Source organism: Nyctereutes procyonoides, unplaced genomic scaffold (genome assembly GCF_905146905.1).
Source record: "Nyctereutes procyonoides isolate TBG_1078 unplaced genomic scaffold, NYPRO_anot_genome, whole genome shotgun sequence".
In the NCBI taxonomy this organism is placed as follows: domain Eukaryota; kingdom Metazoa; phylum Chordata; class Mammalia; order Carnivora; family Canidae; genus Nyctereutes; species Nyctereutes procyonoides.
In genome coordinates this window covers 3584420-3605321 of record NW_026575044.1, presented here as the reverse complement: position 1 = coordinate 3605321, position 20902 = coordinate 3584420, and the positions used below count along the sequence as shown (strand labels likewise).

The following is a 20902-nucleotide window of genomic DNA, read 5'->3' as shown; positions in this document are numbered from 1 at the left end:
TGGGAGCTGAGATTCCCACAGCATCCAATGCCTCAATCAAATCAGAGCGAGAGAAAAAAGATGTCATGCTACAGGGGACTTGAAAATTCTTCCTGGGATCCCCTGCGGTCCCCCAACCCCTCTAACTCCCCCCAGCACCCGGGCGGGCACAGAGGAGAGATGGATAGATTGATAGCGGTTTCCTGAAAACGCGAGAGTGCACGTGGAAAGGACAAGAGACGCGAAATAGGAAAGGTGGTCCTGTGGCTCCCACGCTGAGCGCCCAGCGGAGGTCCTGCCCTCCCACGCGACCGTGCCAGGAGACCCAGGTATGACACGAGTGCCGTAATTTTTTTTTTTTAAGAAAAGGAGGCAAGAAAGCAATAAAGATGCACGTAAAAGAAAGAAGCAGTAAAGAGGGGAAGATAAGAAGAATAAACGAGCGGCTTTAACTTGTAGGGCAAGCGCTAGGCATTTTGAAGGGGGGCGAGGCTTGAGAAGAGCTGGGACCTGCAGAGACCGGGGTCCTGCAGAAAGTTCGCGGGGAAGAGGGGCCAGGCGGCCGTCCCATCCCCATGTTTGGGCAGATTAATGGAGTCGTGACTCCCTCGCTCGAGTCCTGCCCTGGGAGGGGACAGTATCTGTTTAGATTTGCGTCTAAATTTAAACCCTGATCGCCGGCCTCCCTCCCCCGCTCCCCACCCCTTCCCCCTCCCGCGGCCTCCCCCGGCCTCCCCCTCCCTCGTGCTCCCGCGCAGGGCCGGGCCGCCCGCAGTCCCGAGCGAGGCAGCCGGCGCGCCGCCGCCCCCCTGCCCTGCCCTGCCCCAGCCCCTGCCCCAGCCCCTGCCCCAACCCCGGCCCCTGCCCCTGCCCCTGCCCCGGCCCGCGCTGGGAGCCGAGCGCACAGCGAGCGCAGCCGCCGCGGAGCCGGCACCTGGAGACCATGGAGGTAAGGCCCCGCGCGGGCTTGAGGAGGGGGTGCGGGGCCCCGGGCCGCCCGGGAGGGGGGCGAAACGCCCCCGGCCCAGCCCCGGGCTCCCCGGGCCACCCCGCTGAGCGGGCGGGGGGGGGGGCGGGAGGACCGCCCGAGGGAGGGCGCGGGGTGGGCAGCGGGGCGCCCTCGGGGGCCAGGTGCTGGGGTGAGGACCTCTCCGCTCGAGAATTAAAAAGTTAGGTGCGGCCGACTTTGTAGATGGGCAGACGTGTGGGCAAAAGTGGCAGGAGCAGACGCCCCTGACCTCAAGAGATGGGCGTTAAAAGAGAAACAGAACGGGCGACGTGAGGCGCTTGTGCGCCGGGCTGTGCGCTTCCCTTTCCGACTGAAGATTGACCTTCCAGAGAGTCCTCTTGCTTCTCGAGTGCCTGTGTCCGTCGCATCTTTCAGAACTTCCTGCAAAGCTCCCCCGGTGGGTAGTCCAATGGCACCCTTTGCCACCAGCCTTGAGGCTCCCGGGCGTGTCCCTGCCTCCTGGGACGGCCGTGCGGAGGTGTGCTGGCCGCACGCGCGGGGTGCACCGGGTGCCGCCCGGCTCCTCGGCAGGGCTCTTTCCTGGTCCCGGTCCAGCCTCCCTCCAGGGGAGGAATGCCGGGTGTATGCCCGGTCCCTCCCTTCGCCACAATTTGAGGCTTCCGCAGACTTCCCCCTTGAAATGGAGAGCTGACATTTAGCCCTCAGCCAATCCCAACAGGACAGGGCTTTTGAACAAGATGAAAGGAGAAGGTGCAGATGTTATGTAGCTTCTAAGGTGATTCCCACCCACATTCAAAAGGAAGATTGTTCCTCCCGAGGCTGTAGTCAGCAGCCACCAGGACTCCAGCAGGAGCCCTGGCTGGCTCGCAGCTAGACCCCTGCTGGGCCTGGAAGCTCTGTGACTTCTCTGCAGGGCTGTAGGTCTGTCCGGAGCAGGCCTCCTGCATTCAGGCATGCAGTTCCACTGGTTGTCTCCAAGGAACAAGGATCATCTTCAGGGGGCCTTTAGAGTGTGGGATCCACCCTCCATAGAAACATTTGCAAGTCAGGGAAACTCGGGCAGATAAGCGCTGGGGAAGGGTGGTGGGGAACATGCAGCTAAGCTCAGCCGTGGTGTCCACACTGCTCAAAGATCCTCTAAGCATAGAGCATCAGGGTTCTCTCAGGCTGGCTCTAACTTCAGGGCAGAGGGGGCAGATGGCAGACTTGTCAGGTGGTATGAATGAAGGCTCCTAAGGAAGTTGCTTGAAAAGTGGGTTCCCTCATCTGGGAAAGTACAGGGGGGCCTCAGGCCCTAGGCTAGAGGTTCAGTATGCTTTAGGACCCGTCTCAGCTCTTGCCAAAATGGATTGGGCATAAGAGCAAAGCAAGCTTAAAAGCATGTTGCTCCTTGGGGGCCAAATGAGTATGTGAACTTTGTTCTTGGAAGATACAGAGGGACTCCTTCCACAGAGGCCCATCTTCTCCCTCAGCTGAGGAAGAAACAGGGTGTATATGTGGTAGAGGCCCTGAAAGGGTCACCTGAGCAACTTCCTGTATGGCTGGGGGCCCAGGAAAAGACAAGGCCCTCCGGTCCCCAGATGGAGGCGTGTAATAACTGCTGGGGGATTTTACCAAGTTGGGGCCTGGGAGGGATTTGCTCAGTCAGCCAGGAAACCTGTCAGTTTGCCCTGAGACCACCGCTGGGCACTGCTGATCGACAATGACTGTTTTTGAAGTTCCTTTGTCAGAACCACTCAGAAAAGGACTGCAGTAGCAAAGCCCTGGAAAAGGAAGTAAAGAGGAAACCCAGAGGCTGGGGAAGTGACGTTTCAATTTGCAGCCAGGAAGCAAACTTTTCATGGTGGGACATGATATGCAGCAGTGGGATTTGGGAACTCCTGACAAATCGCAGAGTAAAAGCCTCTTTGGAGAGATGAATCCCACTTTCGAGGCATGAAGGCACCACACTCTATTTGGGGAGCAACCAAGTTATATGATATCTCAGTATTAGGAATTCAAGCCAGACCAATAAGGCTTACTCAACATTCATTCTCTAGAACCCACTTACCTATTAGAAGTCTTCAGGAAATCTTTATATATATATATATATTATTTATTTATTTGACAGAGAGAGAGCAGAAGCAGGGGAGCACTAGAGAGAAGGGAGAAGCAGGCTTCCCGTTGAGCAGGGAGCCCAACGTGAGGCTCCATCCCAGGACCCTGAGATCTTGATCTGAGCCGAAGGCAGACACTTAACCAACTGAGCAACCCAGGCGCCCCATCTTTTCTTTTTTTAAGCCACTATTACCATTATTGACAATCTCAATCATTGCTTCAGCCCTCATTTAAGCCCTCTGGAATAGACAAGAGAAAGATATCTTTTTAAAGCTGACAATCCAGTAGGGCAAATGAGACTTACTGGATCCTGTCATGTATGTATTTTCAAATGTGTAAATGCCAAATGAATGACTACTGCGGATCATAAGTGCTACAGTACTCGGGTGTTTGGAGGTGAGACCTGACAGAAGCCTTGAAAAAAAAGGTGGGTGGTGAGGAGGAGAAGGCATAGGAATGGGTACGGGGAGAACATGCCAGCTTTGTTCAGGAAAGTAGGCCAGTTGGCTGGAGAGGAAGGTAGGGAAGCAGCGCGAGAGAAAAATGAAAGTAATAAGATAAAAACCACAGGGCCTCCAAGTATAATGGATGCTGGCCAAGTGGGTGAGTGGGAGCTGGAATCCAAGCCATCTGGAGGAAAGGGTTACTTTTTCTTCATACAAAGTCTCCTTGTCTTGCTGTGCCCCCAAAGGGGTGCCTTTTTCTAAGACAGAGGCCAGCTGTGGCCCTCAAAGGCCAGATAGTGGATGGCCCTGGGTTCTGCTCCACAGAGAGTAGGAAACTCTGCAGAGCATTTAGTAAGATGGTGGCCATGAAGAAGCAGGGATGACCTGGCAGAAATGCCAGTTCATAGAGTCAGCAGGGGAACCAGGCTGAGAAGTTTCTCTAAGTGTCCGTGCAGATTCTGACTTCGAGAGAGAGTAAGGGTGGAAAAGATGGAAGAGTAAAGACCATGGGTCAAAGGAGAAATCAGAAATGACGTTCATGTTTGAGCTCCCCAGGGTGCCCAGAAGAGCGGAGTTGTCCGAGACACCAAGGAGAATGGCAGTGCAGCTTTTACGTAAGCCTATAAGCCTTTTGTAAGCAGAGTCTGTCCTGTTGGTCTTTCAGTCTCCAGAGATTAGCACAGTGCCTTGAATTATAATCATCTCACTTCTCGAGAGAAGTTTGCTTGGTAAATTAATTAACAGGAACTCCTTGACACCTCAGTCCATAGCTCTTGTGACTCCTTGGGAAGCCTTCCCAGATGCCCTCAGACTCTGTAGCTCTCTCCTCAAACACTTTGTGCAAACTGGACCTGGGTACTAGGTCCCACTTGTAACGTCTGCCCACCTGCCTCTCTCCCTGAGAGTATCCCAACAGACACTCAATACATGCATTCTAAATGAGTGAATAAATGATTGATGGTGAGAGAAAGATCAGGGTTTTTTTTTTTTTCTTTATAGAAACCACTCAGATGGCATCCCTTCCTTCTAGTTCCCCCCAAAGGAGAAAAAAGAACGATCATCAAGGACAAAGGGCAGCACCAAAGTGACGCCCAAAGCCAATTTCACGCTCAGGAAGGGACACTGCACCTCCTCTTTGTGGTTTCGGGTACCCTACACGTTCAGAGAAACTTCTCTAGTAACAAACTATAGAAATGATCCCTGAAAGTATAGTCTTAGGTTTTTTGTTTTTTTTTTAAAGCAAAATTTAGGTATATTGGTTTTTGAAATGCCCAGCATTCCACAAGAAATACAGACCTCTTAGGATACAAAAAGGATTCTTCTTTAGAAGAGCTAATGGGTGACATCACTGTGGATAAGAGCCCAGAAAAGAGAAATATATAGTAAAGAAAGAGTTGGAGGCTTAGGACATCCAAATTAAATTAATATTCTTATTAATTTAAATTTAAAATGTAGGGCAGCCTGAGTGGCTCAGCTATTGAGCATCTGCCTTCGGCCCAGGGCATGATCCTGGGGTCCTGGGATCGAGTTCCACATCGGGCTCCCTGTGAGGAGCCTGCTTTGCCCTCTGCCTGTGTCTCTGCCTCTCTGTGTGTGTGTGTGTCTCTCATGAATAAATGAAATCTTAAAAAAAATTTTTTTTAATGTAGTCCCTACCAAATAGCCTGAGAACACTTGCAAAAAGTTCAATCTTCACAGATGAAATCCTTCATTTGTTCAACAAATAGTAGACACATGAAAATTAACCTTATCTCCCAAAACCATGTGTCTACTATTTCTTCTTTTTTAAAAAAGATTGTATTTATTTATTTTAACAGAGAGAGAGAGAGAGAGAGAGTGCAAGCAGGGAGAAGAACAGAGGGAGAGGAAGAAGCAGGCTCTTTGCTGGGAAAGGAGCCTGATGTGAGGCTCCATCCCAGGACCCTGGAATCATCACCCAAGCCAAAAGCAGATGCTTAACCCACTGAGCCACCCAGGCACCCATGCATCTACTATTTAGTTGAACATATGAAGGATTTCATCTGTGAAGATTAAACTTTCTTGCCACTGAACAGTTCATTAATTTCTAATTTAGATGGAGACAATTAATGAGCCCTTTTCTCTGAGGCTATGCTAAGTCCCTTCCAGACATCATTTGTTCCTCATCCATTTATTCAGTATTTTTTGAGCATTTATTACATACTGAACCTTGTGTTTGAAATGTTTCTTAAAAATTACTGGACTATCCTGCTTTTTCCTCCTCACAAACTATCTGTATTACTGACAATGAGAGAGAAATGGGGTGGGGCTGGGGGATCAGAGTGTGTGTATCCATGTACCTGTGTATATAATGTGTTCAATTCGTAACCTACTTTTTTACTGATTTTTTAAAATTTCATCAATTTTTTTTTACCACAATTTCACCAACAGCCTTTGCTGTTTTGGGACCCACCCTCTCACTGAGCCATATGTTGGCTGCTAGCTGGAACTTATGGGTCATAATTAGGGATTGCATGGTTTCTGGAAGCCGGGGTTTAGCTTGGAGGACTTGTGGGCATGCCCAAGTACCCTTGCATTCCTGTGTGGCTCCCCAGTGCTCTGCAGGACCTTCAAAGTAACACTGGCTTCCACTGAGCCAACACTTTTCATTCATGGGACTGCAATGACAAGAGGGAATTTGGGGCAATCTGACTTGAAGGGCCCAGGCCGGATCACAGGAGGGTGAGCATGCATTCCTGGGATGGAGTCAGGTTTCAGAGCCTGATCCACAGCATGCCTCCTCACAGGAGGGGGGGGAGGGTGGCAGGCAGGCGAGAGGAACCAGAGCGGGGGTTCTGGGGTTCTGTGGGAAATCTGAACGCTGGCAGCTTAGCGGCCCGGTAATCTTATCAGGGCCACAGGGAAAAGCATTTTGGTTCCAGAGAAATCTGAAGGCAGCCCTGCTTTCCTCTAGTAATAGCTTTAGGTTTGTGGCCAGCTTGACTCCCCTCCTGGACTCGCTAGAATCGAAACATTTCAAAGCTGTGGGTGGAAGTAAACCATCTCTAGGTGCCTCCGCCACAATTGTGAGGGAGTGTGCTGGTGGACCTTTGGGAAGCCAAAGGCTTGCAGTGTTTCTCTCACCTGGGGAGCAGTACAGTCTAAGCCTTAAGAAGTAAGACCATCAGTTTCTCCACAAAAGCAATATTCACCTCATGTTTGACCTTTGGGGTTTTATCTCTGTGCAAAAGAGAACATCAGAATGCTGCTGGCACAGTGCTTGGGCATGGTAGTTACCCTCAACCTTACTGTGCTAGGACTCTTCAAGAGCTCATCTCTTGAATGGATCTGCCCTTGTACCCTGGCATTTGGAGGGTGAGCTCCCCGTTTTCTCCTTTTTGGGCTTCCTCAATACCTGTCTTCTGGGAATTGTGGGAAATGACTGCTGAGCCCATAAGGCACCCCCTATAAAAACTCACTCGAATGGATGAGGCTGGAAGCACTGAGAAATTCCAAACAGTGGAACTGGACATTCTCTCCAGCCACGAAGCTAAGCATCTGCCTCATCAGATGTCCCCAGCCCTTTGTTTCAAAACTGCTTGTGCCATATCAGGGCCACCCTCCTGGCCTCAGGGTAACAATCACAGCTCTTTCCCGGACTGGATCTTCTGTAATCGATCACTAACCAGACATGACGGCACCCTCGCTCTTTAATTAGGCCCAAAAGACATGGGTTGATGCCAGGCACTGGCTTCACAAAGGTAAATGCCTTACTCTGCCCAGCCTTGAAGGATTCAAGTATAGGAGTTCATGAAGACAGAGAAGAAGTGGTGTACCCAGCGCAAGGCTCAGGGGTCTTCCTGTTAGAGGCAATTTCTGAGTCTTGAGGGAGGAGTATGAGTTCTAACACAGAAAATTGGGAAGAGCATTCCAGTTGGAGAGAATGACAAGAGCAAACCCCCCAGTGCTAGAAACAACACGGTGTGCCTGGGGAACCACCCACGGTTCATTCTTGGAGGACAAAGTGAGATGAAGGCATTTGAAGTTGGGGGATAGATAGGGGGTACAAAGTAAGAGAAGTTACAGTTCCTGCCTTCAAGGAGCTCTCTTCTATTTGGGGAAACAAGATGTACACACATCACATGACATAAAAAAATATAAGATAGTATCTCGATGAGCTCTCAGGTATGTAGAGGTTCAAAGCCAGCATCTCTAATTGGAGCTAGAGAAAACTTGCTTCCTCTGCTGGGGATCCACAAATGTGGCAGCCTCCCAGCAGCCCAGGAACCATAAGGATTTCACTCCAGTGATGAGTGCGCTCTGCCTTGGGTCTGCACCTCCACACTCTTGCTGAGGAAATCCATTTGAAATAGGCTCTGAATGAAAGAGGCCTGGGAATAACCAAGCGTACAAAAAAACCACCTTGTCCTGGTTCATACCTCTACCTGCAGCCCCATTCACTCCCCCCATTTGGGTTGCACATCCTGTGGGTGTTCTGAAAAGCTAGCTTTTCTCTTCTTTGGCCCAAGGCCACGCAGGGACACAGTGAGGTGGGCCCTGCAGCAGCAGCAGCCAACCGCAAGCACCGGCCTGGGCCGGGCCCAGAACAACAGCTTCATAGAAACAGGAAGTAGAGCCTTGTGGCCTCTATTACACAAGCCCGGCACCCACACAAGAGGTCACGGAGAATATTCATTTCACGATGTGCCACAGAGGGGCCTCCCCTCCAGACCCCCATCAGCAATCATTCATTCCAAGCACAGGAGCTAAAGGGACAGTTCCCCCACCCTGATAGGGCCACCCACCCCCACCTGGCCCCACCGCTGAAATGCATGCCCAGGCTTCAGGTCCCTGGCTCAACTTGCTTTTGAGGTGTGTTTTGATGGATAATGGGAAATCATTTCTGAGCAGCCACCTTGATGTTAGTGTGGGAGAAACCTGAAGCTTGTCATCCGGGTAATCACTGCCACGTGTTGAAAGGCTACCAACTTAAAAAAAAAAAAAAAAAGAAAGAAAGAGAAAGAAAGAAAGAAAGAAGAAAGAAAGAAAGAAAGAAAGAAAGAAAGAAAGAAAGAAAGAAAGAAAACCTACTAACTACAGGTGTTTTGCCTAAGCTTATCTTGTTTTAGTCCTCCTAAAGTCCAATTATCTCTGTTTTCTATTTTTTAATGTTTTTCTTTTTTAAGATTTTATTTATTTATTCATGAGAGACACACACACAGAGAGAGGCAGAGACATAGGCAGAGGGGAAAGCAGGCTCCATACAGGAAGCCTGATGTGGGACTTGATCCCGGGTCTCCAGGATCACACCCCAGGCTGCAGGTGGTGCTAAACCACTGTGCCCAGTGCTGCCCGTTATCTCTGTTTTCTAGATAAGGATGCTGGGGCTTCTGTGTGATTAAATTATATGCCTGAGGTCTAGAAGTTGACTACCTGAAGCCCACATTGGAACTCACCCTGTTGGGGTGGGGGGGATCCTATGGCCTCTGTTCTTATCTCCTGCACTGGAGAAGCTCCAGCCGCCCCTATAGTGTCTGTGTGCTCACAGGGAGACCACCTGCCCCTGGACCTGCCTAGTCCTCCTCCAGCTCAGGGCCAGCCCACGGTGGGAGCCAGGTGGCTCAGGGCATGAGGGGACCTCTAAGGTCTGGCAGAGATTCACTCTGAGCCCTCACTACATATATGAAAGATGTCTGAAAGTTTCCAGCTATATCTCTGGGTGAAACTAGTGTGAATGTCTATGGCAAAAAAGAAAGTTTAAATAAAAATTAAATTTTAGGGCTTAGAGTTTTGAGAGCAAAGAGGACTGTTAACCATTTCTCCCTTCCCTTCATTTAAAATCTTTAAAAGATGAAGAAACGGCACATAAATGCTTTACCGGTGGTCACACTTAAAATCAGTTAGTGGCAGAGTCAGACCTAAGATGAAGGCCCTCCAGCCCTCAGCACAGGAACTCCCCCTGCACGGGGCACTGTAGATCATGTGTGGAAATTACTGCCTCACCGCCCCATTTCTGTGTATCGTCTCCTCGAGGCTCTCCCAAGTCCACACTGCTGGTGCTCAGTTTTCTAGGCTTTATTGAACAAGCACTGTTATCTCTGGGGGTGACACAGGGAGAAGAACAGCTTTTATTGTCATCCTTCTAGACTGCAAGGGCAAGGGATCCAGAGCTAAAGCTGGGAAGCCGAACCCCCCAGGTGCAGTGCCTTACCTCGTTCTACTAGTCTTCCTGGGGGGCTCTTCCTGGGAGAGCCCCTGACCGCTGTCTCCCAGTCATGCCTGAACACCCTCCCGAGTGCCTGAACTGAAGTCCTCAGGAGGAGAGAAACAAGGTCGGTTCCAAGCCCTTGTGTTTTCTCCCACAAATGGGAGACTCAGAGAGACGTGATGGCCCAGGCTACAGCAGGATGCCAGAGTGCTGCCCACATGGAGAATCTAGAGACAGTGGAGTTGGCAGGTAGATGAGCTTGCTAGGACTGCCATAACATGGCTACAAACTAGGTGGACTTAAAACATTAGAAATTTATCCTCTCGGTTCTGGAGGCCAGATATCTGAAATCAAGGTGTCCCAGGGCCACATTCCCTACCGAGTTTCCAGGGGAGGGAAGTGTTCCATGCCTCTTCTAGCTCCTGGTGGTTTCTGGCTTGTGACCACTGCAGTCCATGCCTCATGTTCACTTTACCTTCTCCTCTGTGTGTCTCTCCTAATCCATGTATCATTGGGTTTAGGATCCACACTGATAATCCAAGGTGATCTCCACATTTCAAATCTATAACCCTTTTACTAAATAAGGTAATATTCACAGGTTCCAGAGATTAGGGTGGGATCATATCTTCTTGGGGGCCACCATTTAGCCCATGACAGCATTATAGGGGCTGGAGACTTGGGGATTTGGCAGGGTGAATCCTTGGTTCTTGCAGGCCACATTGTGACACTACTACCTCTGTCACTGCCCTCAAGTGAATTTCTAGTGAATATTCATTTATATCTGTTATGTGACTAATTTCCTGCCTCTCGGGTAGCCTACAAGATCAGTAATGGGGTAGGTCACAAACACAGTTCTTTTTGGTCAGAGCCACATTTAAGAGAGGAGGTCCACAGGGTGCTATGGAGCATTGCCATGAGGCTCTAAGGATGGTCTCCCCTTGGTCTCTCCTGGGTAAGATAAGTACAGTGTTAGCAGGCTGAGAAGAGCTACTTAAGATTATCCATGATCATCCCCACCTTCAGAAAGGATTGTGCCTGGCAAGATTATAAAACTGCATTTTAATATGTGATCTCATTTGATATTCTGCTGTCAGATACCTTATTCTTGATTTATCCCTTCATTAACTTATTTAAGGACATGTTTTGAGCAGGTACCAAATGGGAGTTAATGAGACACAACACCTGCTATAAGGTCCATACAGTCTGGAGGTGGAGAGAGGGCAGAGATGGAACAAATGATACCAAACAATGTGATTGGCTCTGTACAGGCAGTAAGCAAACAGTTTGGTGGCACACAAGATGACAGGTAACTGTAAAGATTAGGACAGGCTAGTGTGTGGCTGAAAACAACACAGGTTTATTTCTCCTTTGCTACATGTCTGTCAAGAGTGGAACTGGGGGCTCTGCTCCATGTCATTGTTGTCCTCCCATGGGGACCCAGGGTGACAGCAGCTTCTGTATGCAGCACTGTCGGTTTTCATGGCAGAGGGAAGGAAAGTTCTGGAGGGTTTGCACTGGCTGTGGCTCTGGCTTGGAAAGGTCAGGAGTAGCACACAGGTACACTTGACCACAGGAAAGCGGAAGAGTGATCCTCCCATGTGCCCTGAATGATGAAAGCTGCAAGTGTTTCATGAATATCATCAGGATCCTGGTGGAGTCTTACAAGACTTCCAGAGGAGATGATTTTTGAACTGGGTATGGAAGTAAGGCTGTGTCGTTTAGGCTAACAAAGGTGTGAAGGCTGAGGAAGTCTCTCATTTACTGGAGACTTACACAACTCTCATGGCTGGAGAGAGTTTCCTGATTAAAATGAAACCTGCTTCTCAAGCACAAAGAATGTTTTCAGGGAGTTATTCTTCTTCATGCTTTGGGGCATGTTTGGAGGGGCACGTAGGTCCGAAGGGAAAGTCATGGGTGAACACACGCCCCATTTCCAAAGGAAAATGATTTAGTGAAATATAAACATAAACCTTAGATGCAACTGTTTACAGTGTTTCTCAAAGAATAAGTAAAATAAAATAAGGGCAGCCCTGGTGGCTCAGCGGTTTAGCGCCACCTTCAGCCTAGGGTGCCATCCTGGAGACCCGGGATCGAGTCCCACGTCAGGCTCCCTGCATGGCGCCTGCTTCTCCCTCTGCCTTTGTCTTCTGCCTCTCTCTCTGTGTCTCTCATGAATAAATAAATTTAAAAATCTTAATAAAATAAAATGTTTCTCAAACATCTTAGCCCTCAAACAACCAATTCCACAGACCACGCCATCAAGAGCTTGTAACCAGTCTTTTTGATTTGAAGGGCCCCTCCATAGTGAACAGGGAATCTACACTTCTTTTTCTGCATGTACAAAACACTCAGAATTACAATTTTGCTATCAGCCTTATACACAAGCCCTGCCCTCTGTGCTTAGTGAAAGGGTTAGTGAAAGTCTACAAATAACATTGGAATTAGGTGGTGGATTTGAAGGGACTGATAACAACAGGCTACGTTCTGTTCTGTCTACCCCACTCCCCAGATTTTCCTTTTCTGATTATTGCATCAGCAAAGGCAAATAGAGATGATATGTGGACAGAGGGAACCATGGAAACTGAGTTCAGGTCCAGAGTCGGTAACTACTTGAGGGTTTGTTTCATCCCTCCATCTGTAAAACTGGTTCCTGCTTTACTTACCATCTAGGGCTAATTTGAGAAGGAAGTAAGATCATGTGTGATTTTTAAAAAAATTATGAAATTGCTTGGAATGTTAAAACATCCCATTGATATAAAGTCATGGTATATGGTTATTAATACTTATTAAGTGGATATTGTGAAAAATTTTAACATCCCTGAGCATGTCTTCTGTAAGAAGGTTCTGATGTTCTCTTTGCCTAGTGGACAGTGGCACAGAGGAGGTGCAAAGAAGATGACATTGGTGAATATGAGCAGAGCTAAGGCTTCCAGTGTAGGTCAGAAGATACACAAAAGAAGGGTGCCCAGGTGGCTCAGGCTCTGCCTTTGGCTCAGGTCACAATCCCAGAGTCCCTGGGCATCGAGCCCTACACTGGGCTCCCTGCCTAGTGGGGGCTACTTCTCCTTTTCCCTGTGCCCCTCCCACACCCTGCTGGTTCTCTCTCTCTCTCTCAAATAAATAAAATCTTTAAAAAAAAACAAAGATATACAAAAGAAACCCTGGTCTGCATAATGGTAAGAAGGAAAATACAATTTCACCTTGCTTTATTTTTAAAGCACTCTCCCGTAGCTCTTACACTAAATGGTAAGGTCTAAAAACCTCCATCGATGGCCCTAGTTATCCTGCAATGACCATAGAATGTATTTAACACACCCTTTTGGACAAAGGATGAAATTCAGGCTTCACACTGCTTCCCTGAGAGGCAGCATGAGATAAGGCTTAAGAGCACAGACCCAGGAGCCACACAGCTGGATTTGAACCCTGATTTTTTCCAGTTACTACTAGCTTGTGACCTCTCTGTGCCTTGGTTTCCCATCTGTAAAATGGAAATAGTACCTACATGATTGGGTAGTTCTGTGGATTAAGTGAGTTAATATTTGTGTAAAGCACTTGGAACAATGACTGGCACATAATAGGTGTGACATGATTGTTTGCTGGAATAAATAAGTAGATTTTTACAGTCATTTAAAAGAGGACAGCCTCCCTGTACCTCTTGGTACAGCTTTGACTGGGACCCAGGATGGACACGAGGACATCGGAAGGCCTCCTCCAGCTGGAGAGTGTGTGGGCAGGGGGCAGTTAATACACTGCGTGTGGACCTCGGCCGGTCCTCAGGGCAGTGCTGGAACAGTTTAGTCCAGGGTAGAAACTGGGAAATGGGTGAGGCTCAGGCATGGAACAGCAAATCCAAGCTGCAGGCTCACAGGGCAGCCAAAGCCTGCAAGAGGAAGGGGATATCATTGGCTCAATAAATGCATTTCAAATTTAGGAGAGGAGACAGCAGGTGTATTTCGTGGGTTCATCCTGATAGAGCAGTGAAATGAGGAGGGAGGAAATGGGAAGGACCCATCTGACCAACTCAACTGCTCCGCTTCCTTCTCACTTTGATTACCTCTTCCCTGACCCACCCTCACCTTTCACACCTGCGTGGGAGGCCGCTGCTGGGGGACTGAGCAGCATGGGATGTGGGATTCTGAGAGTGCTAGGACAGCCGCAGGGACTGCAGAGTTTGAAGCTAACCCTTCAAACCAGAGCCCTTCTGGCTGGGCTGAAGGAAGTAAGTGCTTTCGTAGACCAACCAGAGTATTCTGGTTTCTCAAACAGCTACTACGCTTGTAGTACAAAGGATTTTCCAGCAAGATGAATTCAGAGCAGGATGAGCTACCTTGCCCAAAGGGTGGTGAGCTACGTTTTGCATCTCCGGTTTCTCCTGAGGGATGTCTCCAGGGACAGGTCACAGGGCTCTGTCCTTAGCCCTGGCTTGTTAAACACTTTTGTTAATGACTTGGATGAAAAATAGAATCCAAATGACCCACAGCCAGGATATGTTAATGTGTTACATGACAAGTTCAAAATGATTTATATAGGGTGGGATGCTGGACCAAAACCAACCTAATGAAATTAAACTAGAATGAATGTAAAGTCCTCTGCTTGAGGGAAATGTCATGCATGGGTATAGACGAGACCTGGCTTAGAAATATGCATTCATTTGGTCACTCATTCCACATGTATTTATTGGGCCTACTGTAAGAAGATGCTGTCCAGATTCTCGGAGGGAGTCAAATATAAACACAGGGTCTCAGTAAGCTGAAGGTTTAGTAGTGGTGGTGGGAAGCCACACAATGCATCTCCAAATAAAGGCAGGGCACAGGCTGTTATGCAAGCGACAAGACCAAGGGGCTTGAGGACCTTCTCAGAGAAAGAGCATTCTCAAATGGTGCAACTGGAGGAGGCTTGGGGGGAGGGGTGACTTCAGAGTAGGCACTGAATACTAGGATGATTTTTTTTAAAAGGCGGCAGGGGTGCATGGGCAAAAAAGAAATGGTGGGGTTCAGAAGCTAATGTGACAGGATGCCTGGATGGATCAGCGATTAAGTGTCTGTGTTCGTCTCAGGGCGTGATCCTGGAGTCCCGGGATCGAGTCCCACATCGGGCTCCTTGCATGGAGCCTGCTTCTCCCTCTGCCTATGTCTCTGCCTCTCTCTGTGTGTGTCTCTCATGAATAAATAAATAAAATCTTCAAAAAAAAAAAAAGCTAATGTGACGAAGAGAAGGAATGAAGGATGTGTATGGGCAATGATGAATACCTGAAGTGATTAAAATGGAGGGTCTCTTAAGGGAATGGGTGTGTGTGCAAACATGCATGCATGTGTATGTGCACAGGGGCATGTGTGCAAACGTGTATACACGTGTACGTGCACACAGGGGCACGCATACATGTACACACGGGGATGGGGAGAGGTAGGGTGGACAGTGGCACAAAGATAAGATGAAACTAGACTGTGCATCGTCTAGAAAGACAACGTTGGTAATGTGGGCTTTCCTCAGTGGGAAATGAAGGCTCTCCAGGAGAGGGGCCCCTGGGTTCCGAGGGGTGCCAGAAGGCCATTCATCCAGTCCCAGCGCACAGAGGGGCAGAAGGGGAGACTCTAGAGGCTGAAAAGTACCATTCGAGGGTCCAAAGCACCAATGAGGGGTGGCCTTGAGATTGGAGCGGCAAAGAAGCTGCAGAATAAACTGTGAGAGGGATCCCCAGCATTTGGTATTTGGTTGGAGGCTGCCAAGGGGGCAGTGGTGAGAGAGGCAGGTGTGCACAGTGCACAGTGACCCCACTGTCGGTCCAGGAGTAGGGGCAGGAACATTGCTGGTCTGGGCAGGGAGACACTGTGTTTGGGCTGAAGGGTTGGTAGAACATTTGGGACCGGGAACTCAGAACTGGAGCTTGGAGGGGCTTTGGGTAGAGAAGGTTTGGTGGTTACCTGCACAGAAGTGGTTGCAAAGCAGGGCGAGTGAGAGCCACTGCAAGGGGAGAATCAAGCCAGGGATGAGGTGGGGACACCCCTCCTGTGTAAGTGACAACCAGAGACTCAGGACAGTGAAGGAGCACTTTGGTTTATACACAGAGGGTAGGAAACTCTAACCCACCATAACCTTCATGTAAACTAACGAGAAGAAAGGCTGCATCTCAGGCTTTTCCCTCTAGACCCCACCAATGCAGGACTAGAGTTTTTATCCTGCACAGGCGGCCTCCCTAGGTCTCTCCTTGGTGGGATCCTGACTTCCATCCCCTAATGTCTCTCAAGCCCAGGAATGGAGGCCCCGGGGACTGGGACTGTGGTAGTGAAGACGGAGAGAGCAGAGGGAGAGGGGACAGGATTCTTTATCCACCAGGCAAAGGTCTTTGAAGTGCTTTTAGGGCAATCAGACCTCAGGTTCCACACACAGTGGGAAGGTCTGAATGAGGGGTGTTCTTGTTATTATTTGTAAAACAATGCTAAAACCACAATTAACCAATTTTCCTCTTAGAAAAACCCAGGACTTGGGCAGCCCCGGGGGACTCAGGGGTTTAGCGCCGCCTTCAGTCCAGGGCCTGATTCTGGAGACCCAGGATCGAGTCCGCGTCAGGCCCCCTACTGGGAACCTGCTTCTCCCTCTGCCCCCCTCCACCCCACCCCCCGTCTGTGTGTGTGTGTCATGAATAAGTAAATAAAATCTTTAAAAAAAAAAAAAAAGGAAAGAAAGAAAGAAAGAAAACCCCAGGACTTTGTGTTCAGGGTATATGTTTAGCTTTAAAATGTTATTTTATTATTAAACTAATAGGCATTTTAAAGTAAAATCGTAAAAATTCATTCTCCTTTTTCTTTTTCTCACACCTTTCTGATCCTCAATTTTAATCCCCTTTATCATTAAAAAAAAAACAAACTAGGAAAGACAACTCCACTTCATGTAACTACTTCCAACTTTTTGTGTCTTTATTACTTTCTGCCACATACATAGTTCTTACAAAATTATAATCGGTGTATATGCAAGCCTGTATCTTTTCTCTTACTATTATTTCCAAGACAATATGCTTGTTCAATATAGTCCTATTTTCATTTTAAATACTTGAGTGGTATTCTGTTCTACAAATACACCATAATTTATTTAATCTTTTTTCTATTTTCGGACATGGCATTTGCTTTTACTTTCTCCTTATTGTAAATAACAGATCTGTAAACAGCCCATGTATCTTTTTTTGTTGTTCTTTTGAATTATTTCTTTGGAAGCAATTCCCAGGAGTGGAATTATTAGGTCAAAAAATATGGATGCTTTTATGGTTCTCAATAAATGTTGCCAGATTGGCCCCCATCCTTCCTTCCTTCCTTAAAGGCTCACTGTACCTAGTGGGCACAAATTATAAGCTCAGTGAGATGTGCCAGGAAGGGAATGTGAACAGAAATCTGCCCGTGGCACCTGGATCAGCACAGAGCCTTGTCCTCCCAGGTACTCCTGTGGGTCCTCCACCCCAGGGAGGGGAGGAGAGGGCAGGAAAGGGTTGTGGGCACCGTGGGAAATGAAGCAACAATCTGGTACTTCCTGCCAGAGCAGCTGCAGATGAGAAATTACATACCAGCGAAAGGGAGGCAGGGCAGAGTAAACATGCAGCCCCAAGAACAACCCCCCCCTCCCGCCCTGGATGAGGGCAGAACACCGTTAGTGTTTGGAATGGTCTCTAGGGAGCTGTGGACTTGCCCCTAGGAAATGGTCCTGGGCAAGAGTGTTCTGCATTAGGCTGAAGAGACACTCACTCCCTTGCTTGATAAATATTTGAGTGGCCACTATGTCAGGTGCTGGAAATTCTGATCCTAAAGGGAATAAAACTTGGGCTCTGCCCTCAGGGAGCTTGCAAGCTGGTAAGGAAGTCAGAAGGGTAACAGTGATTGCAACAGCATCATCACCTATCCTACAGACCTGTGCTCGGGACACAGATCTTCGTGTGACTCAGAGGAGTTAGCATGTGAGCTCCATGTGCGGCAGGCAGAGGTGATGGGCAGCATCCGAAGTGAAGGATGTTCCAGCTGGGGATGCCAAAGCAGGAGAGCGGGGAGTGCGTGAAGTGGAAGACCAGGCAAGACCCTGGGAGCCTCTTTCAGACTTGGTTGTGGAGGCCTAAGGATTCCTCTGCAGAGGCACTTAGCTCACAGTCCCAGCTGCGAGGGGGAGCCTGGGATCCTTGAAGCTGCATTTATAGCTCAGACTTTTTAACATAAATTGAATGTTTCTTGATGAGATCATGGGGACCTTTAAAGCTCTCCAAAGCCACCTCTTTGGGTCACGACTCATTTGATTCTCAGAGCAATGTGGGGGGGCAGGAAGTCATATGACCAGATTTACATTTTAGAAAGTTCTCTGTGGCTGAGGTTTGCAGAATGGATTGGAGAGACCGTGGGGTCCTTTAGGGGGCTGGTCAGTCATCCAGACCAGAGGTCAAGCAAGCCATGCTTCAGAAGGAACCGTGGGGTTTGAGGGAGGTGGAAGGGGACCCTTCCTCCCAGGGCCAAGAACTTTCTCCCTACAAGCCTCACTGAGGGTTAAGGGAAGGAACAGCCATTTCCAGGGGCCTGTGGTCCAATGGGATGCCCAGGTGCGACCATAGCATTTAATGAGAGGACAGACCTGGGGCTGGGTTTCTATGTCCATAATGAAAGGCAACTCACATGTGCCTCCCAGGCCTGTGAAGTTACACTGTGTGTGCGGGAGGAGAGCCAAGTGAGTGTTACACTGCAGCTGGAAGAAGCCAGGCACAGTGGTGACTGAGTTCAGGGCTCTGGACTAAATACCATCACTCAATCACTGTGGGATCTTGATTGGGATCAATGCCACAAGATTTGGGGTCCTCACCTGGATGATAATTCCATCCCTGCCTGGCTTATTGGGAGGATTCAGTGAGAAAATATGTCCATAGTCAAGACCTTGGAGAAGATACAAAGGATGCCATAGATTGTCACCTCTGTGCTTTGGAAAACATAGGGAAATATCTTGAAATAACTTAGTCCCTCAAAAGAGAGGTAGGCCCCCTGGAGCCAGAGAGAGAGAAAGAGGTGGGGGGCATGGGGGGTGGGTGAGGGTGGGGAAGCCACAGGGTGTGCACCTCTGCTTGGGTCCCTGCTTCCTCCTCTTCTTGTGGTTTGCCTTTGAAGCTGAGGGCAGCTGTTAGATCAAAGAACAGGTCGGGCCCAGCCCAGATCACTCTGCTCAGAGGCAGAGGCCATGTTTGAAGCCACACCGAGGAAACTGGCGGGGGGCTGGCAGGACTTCCAGACTCCAAGCTCTCTAGTGTTTGGACGTCTCTGACCTGATGCCCTCCAGGAGGCCGTGGGGAGGAAAGGCCTGTTGTCCATACCAGGGGCACCACTGCCCCATCACTCCTGCCAGGGACTCTGTTCTAGCCACAGTCAAGGGCAAAGTTCAGGAGCTCCAGGGACCCCTCTTCTGTCCAGTGAAGTGTTTTGAGTTTTAGAAACAAAAGTACCCAGCAGCCCCAGTGGCGCAGCGGTTTGGCACCGCCTGCAGCCTGGAGTGTGATCCTGGAGGCCCGGGATCGAGTCCCACATCGGGCTCCCTGCATAGAGCCTGCTTCTCCCTCTGCCTGTGTCTCTGCCTCTCTCTCTCTCTCTGTATCTCTCATGAATAAAAAAATAAAATCTTAAAAAAAAAAAAAAAAAACAGAGCAGGGAGCAGGGAAGGTCAGAATTCCAGCCCAGCCAAAGTCTCTGCTTGTGTGAAGTTGGGCAATTTTGGTAGGGGAGAAGGATGTAAGGCACTTGGGCCTGACCCCCTGCAGAGCAAGAGCATGCACAGGCTGCTGGAGTGAGGGGGTCTTGGGGCAGAGCCCCAGAGGCAGCTTCCATTGGCGAGATTCAATGCCTTTGTTAGTTTGCTAGGGCCACCATCACAAGGTGCCGCTGACACAACAGAAGTGTTTCCTCACAGCTGTGGACACCAGAAGTCTGAGGTTAACGTGTCAGCAGCGCTGGCCTCTCCTCTTGGCTTTAGTATGGGCATCTTCTCCTGTCTCTTCATGGGGTCTCCCCTCCCTAAGATTGTGTCCTAATCTCCTTCTCTTATAAGGACATCAACCACGTTGGCTGAGGCTCTTTCTAACTTAACTCTGTCTTTGAAGACTTGTCTCCTGAGTCTCCTTCTGAGGTATTAAGGGTTAGGACATCAACATATGAATCTGGGGGACACCATTCGGCCCATGAAAAAAAAACCCAGATGCGGAGCCTCCCTTCCAGCCGTGGGTGAGGACAGGTTGCCATGGAGGTCACGGCCCAGCCATAGCCACGGGGCAGAGATGGAGCTGTAAGGGCTCTAAGAGCAGAGCAGTGGCCCAGAGCCCACCATTCACTCCATGCCTGGCTACTTCTGTTACCTCTGTCATGCCTGTCCTTGGGCCATATCCTAGAAAGAGGGCAGCAGGGCAGCAGGGCACACTGAGCCCCGCACTGGCAAGGTTGCTGCCTGGCTCCCCTCACCCAGGCACAGCTTCCGCCACCTTCTCCTTGTCCCCTCTCCTGCTGACGCAAAGTGCAGTGCTGGGGACTGCAACCATGGCATTTAACAGCTGCTCTGGAAAATTCTCCCAGCTTCCTGTCTTGCAGGCCTTTACTCATGCTGGTGCCTCTGTCTGGAACCTCACTGCTGCTCCTCACCATCACCCTGTGGGGAGTTTCATTACTGTGGGGCTCTTCCTCCCCAGTCACCATTCGATGTGGGACACGATGTCTCTCCAGCCGGGATGAAGGGTGAGGCCTGGAAGGACCATGGCTGGCATGAACCAACTCATGCCTATCTGCCCTCTGTCAACAGGGCATGGGGGCTGGCAGGAGGGGGCAGAGGCTGTGGTGGGCCCCCTCCCACTCGTTCCTCAAGGGCTGCTCTCCTCCCATCTCCTGTCTTATCTGGGGGTGGGTCCCAGATGTTTCCTCTCACACACACAGTCCCCAGTGCCTTTTCCCACAGGAACCAGCGCCCTGTTTCCAGGCCCTGGGAGGAGGTTCCCCCAGCCTGGCTCCTAGCTCTGTTCACTCTCCTGAGCCCTTGATGTCCTTCTTATCATCCAGACAGGGGAGGACTTGAGTTTAAAGGGAACTGGGCCCCTTTAAAGTTGAAACTTCACCATGACCAGATATGGGAGTGTATTTTCAGCAGGAGGCCTAGGTGAAGATACAAGCAGTTGTCAGCCTGGAATCAGGCCTGGCTCCCTCCCTTCCCCCCCCCCCCCCCCCCGCCCAAGAGAGACACTGACCAGTTGCTGCC

The 20902-nt window shown here is 49.5% G+C and overlaps 1 protein-coding gene and 1 non-coding gene across 3 annotated transcripts in view; one reads left to right on the top strand and one right to left on the bottom strand.

Moving 5' to 3' along the window:
- Nucleotides 1–822: 822 nt before the first annotated feature.
- RCSD1 (RCSD domain containing 1) overlaps nucleotides 823–20902 on the top strand; it is a 70542-nt gene continuing 50462 nt past the window's right edge. For both annotated transcript variants that reach the window (XM_055324596.1, XM_055324595.1), the window contains exon 1: nucleotides 823–928. In XM_055324596.1, coding sequence (XP_055180571.1) covers nucleotides 923–928 — 6 coding nt within the window. In that variant the 5' untranslated portion in view covers nucleotides 823–922. The remainder of the gene's footprint in view (nucleotides 929–20902) is intronic.
- Nucleotides 4494–4708, bottom strand: LOC129509164 (small nucleolar RNA U3). Its single transcript, XR_008664284.1, has one exon. It is a non-coding gene; the product is annotated as a small nucleolar RNA U3 (small nucleolar RNA).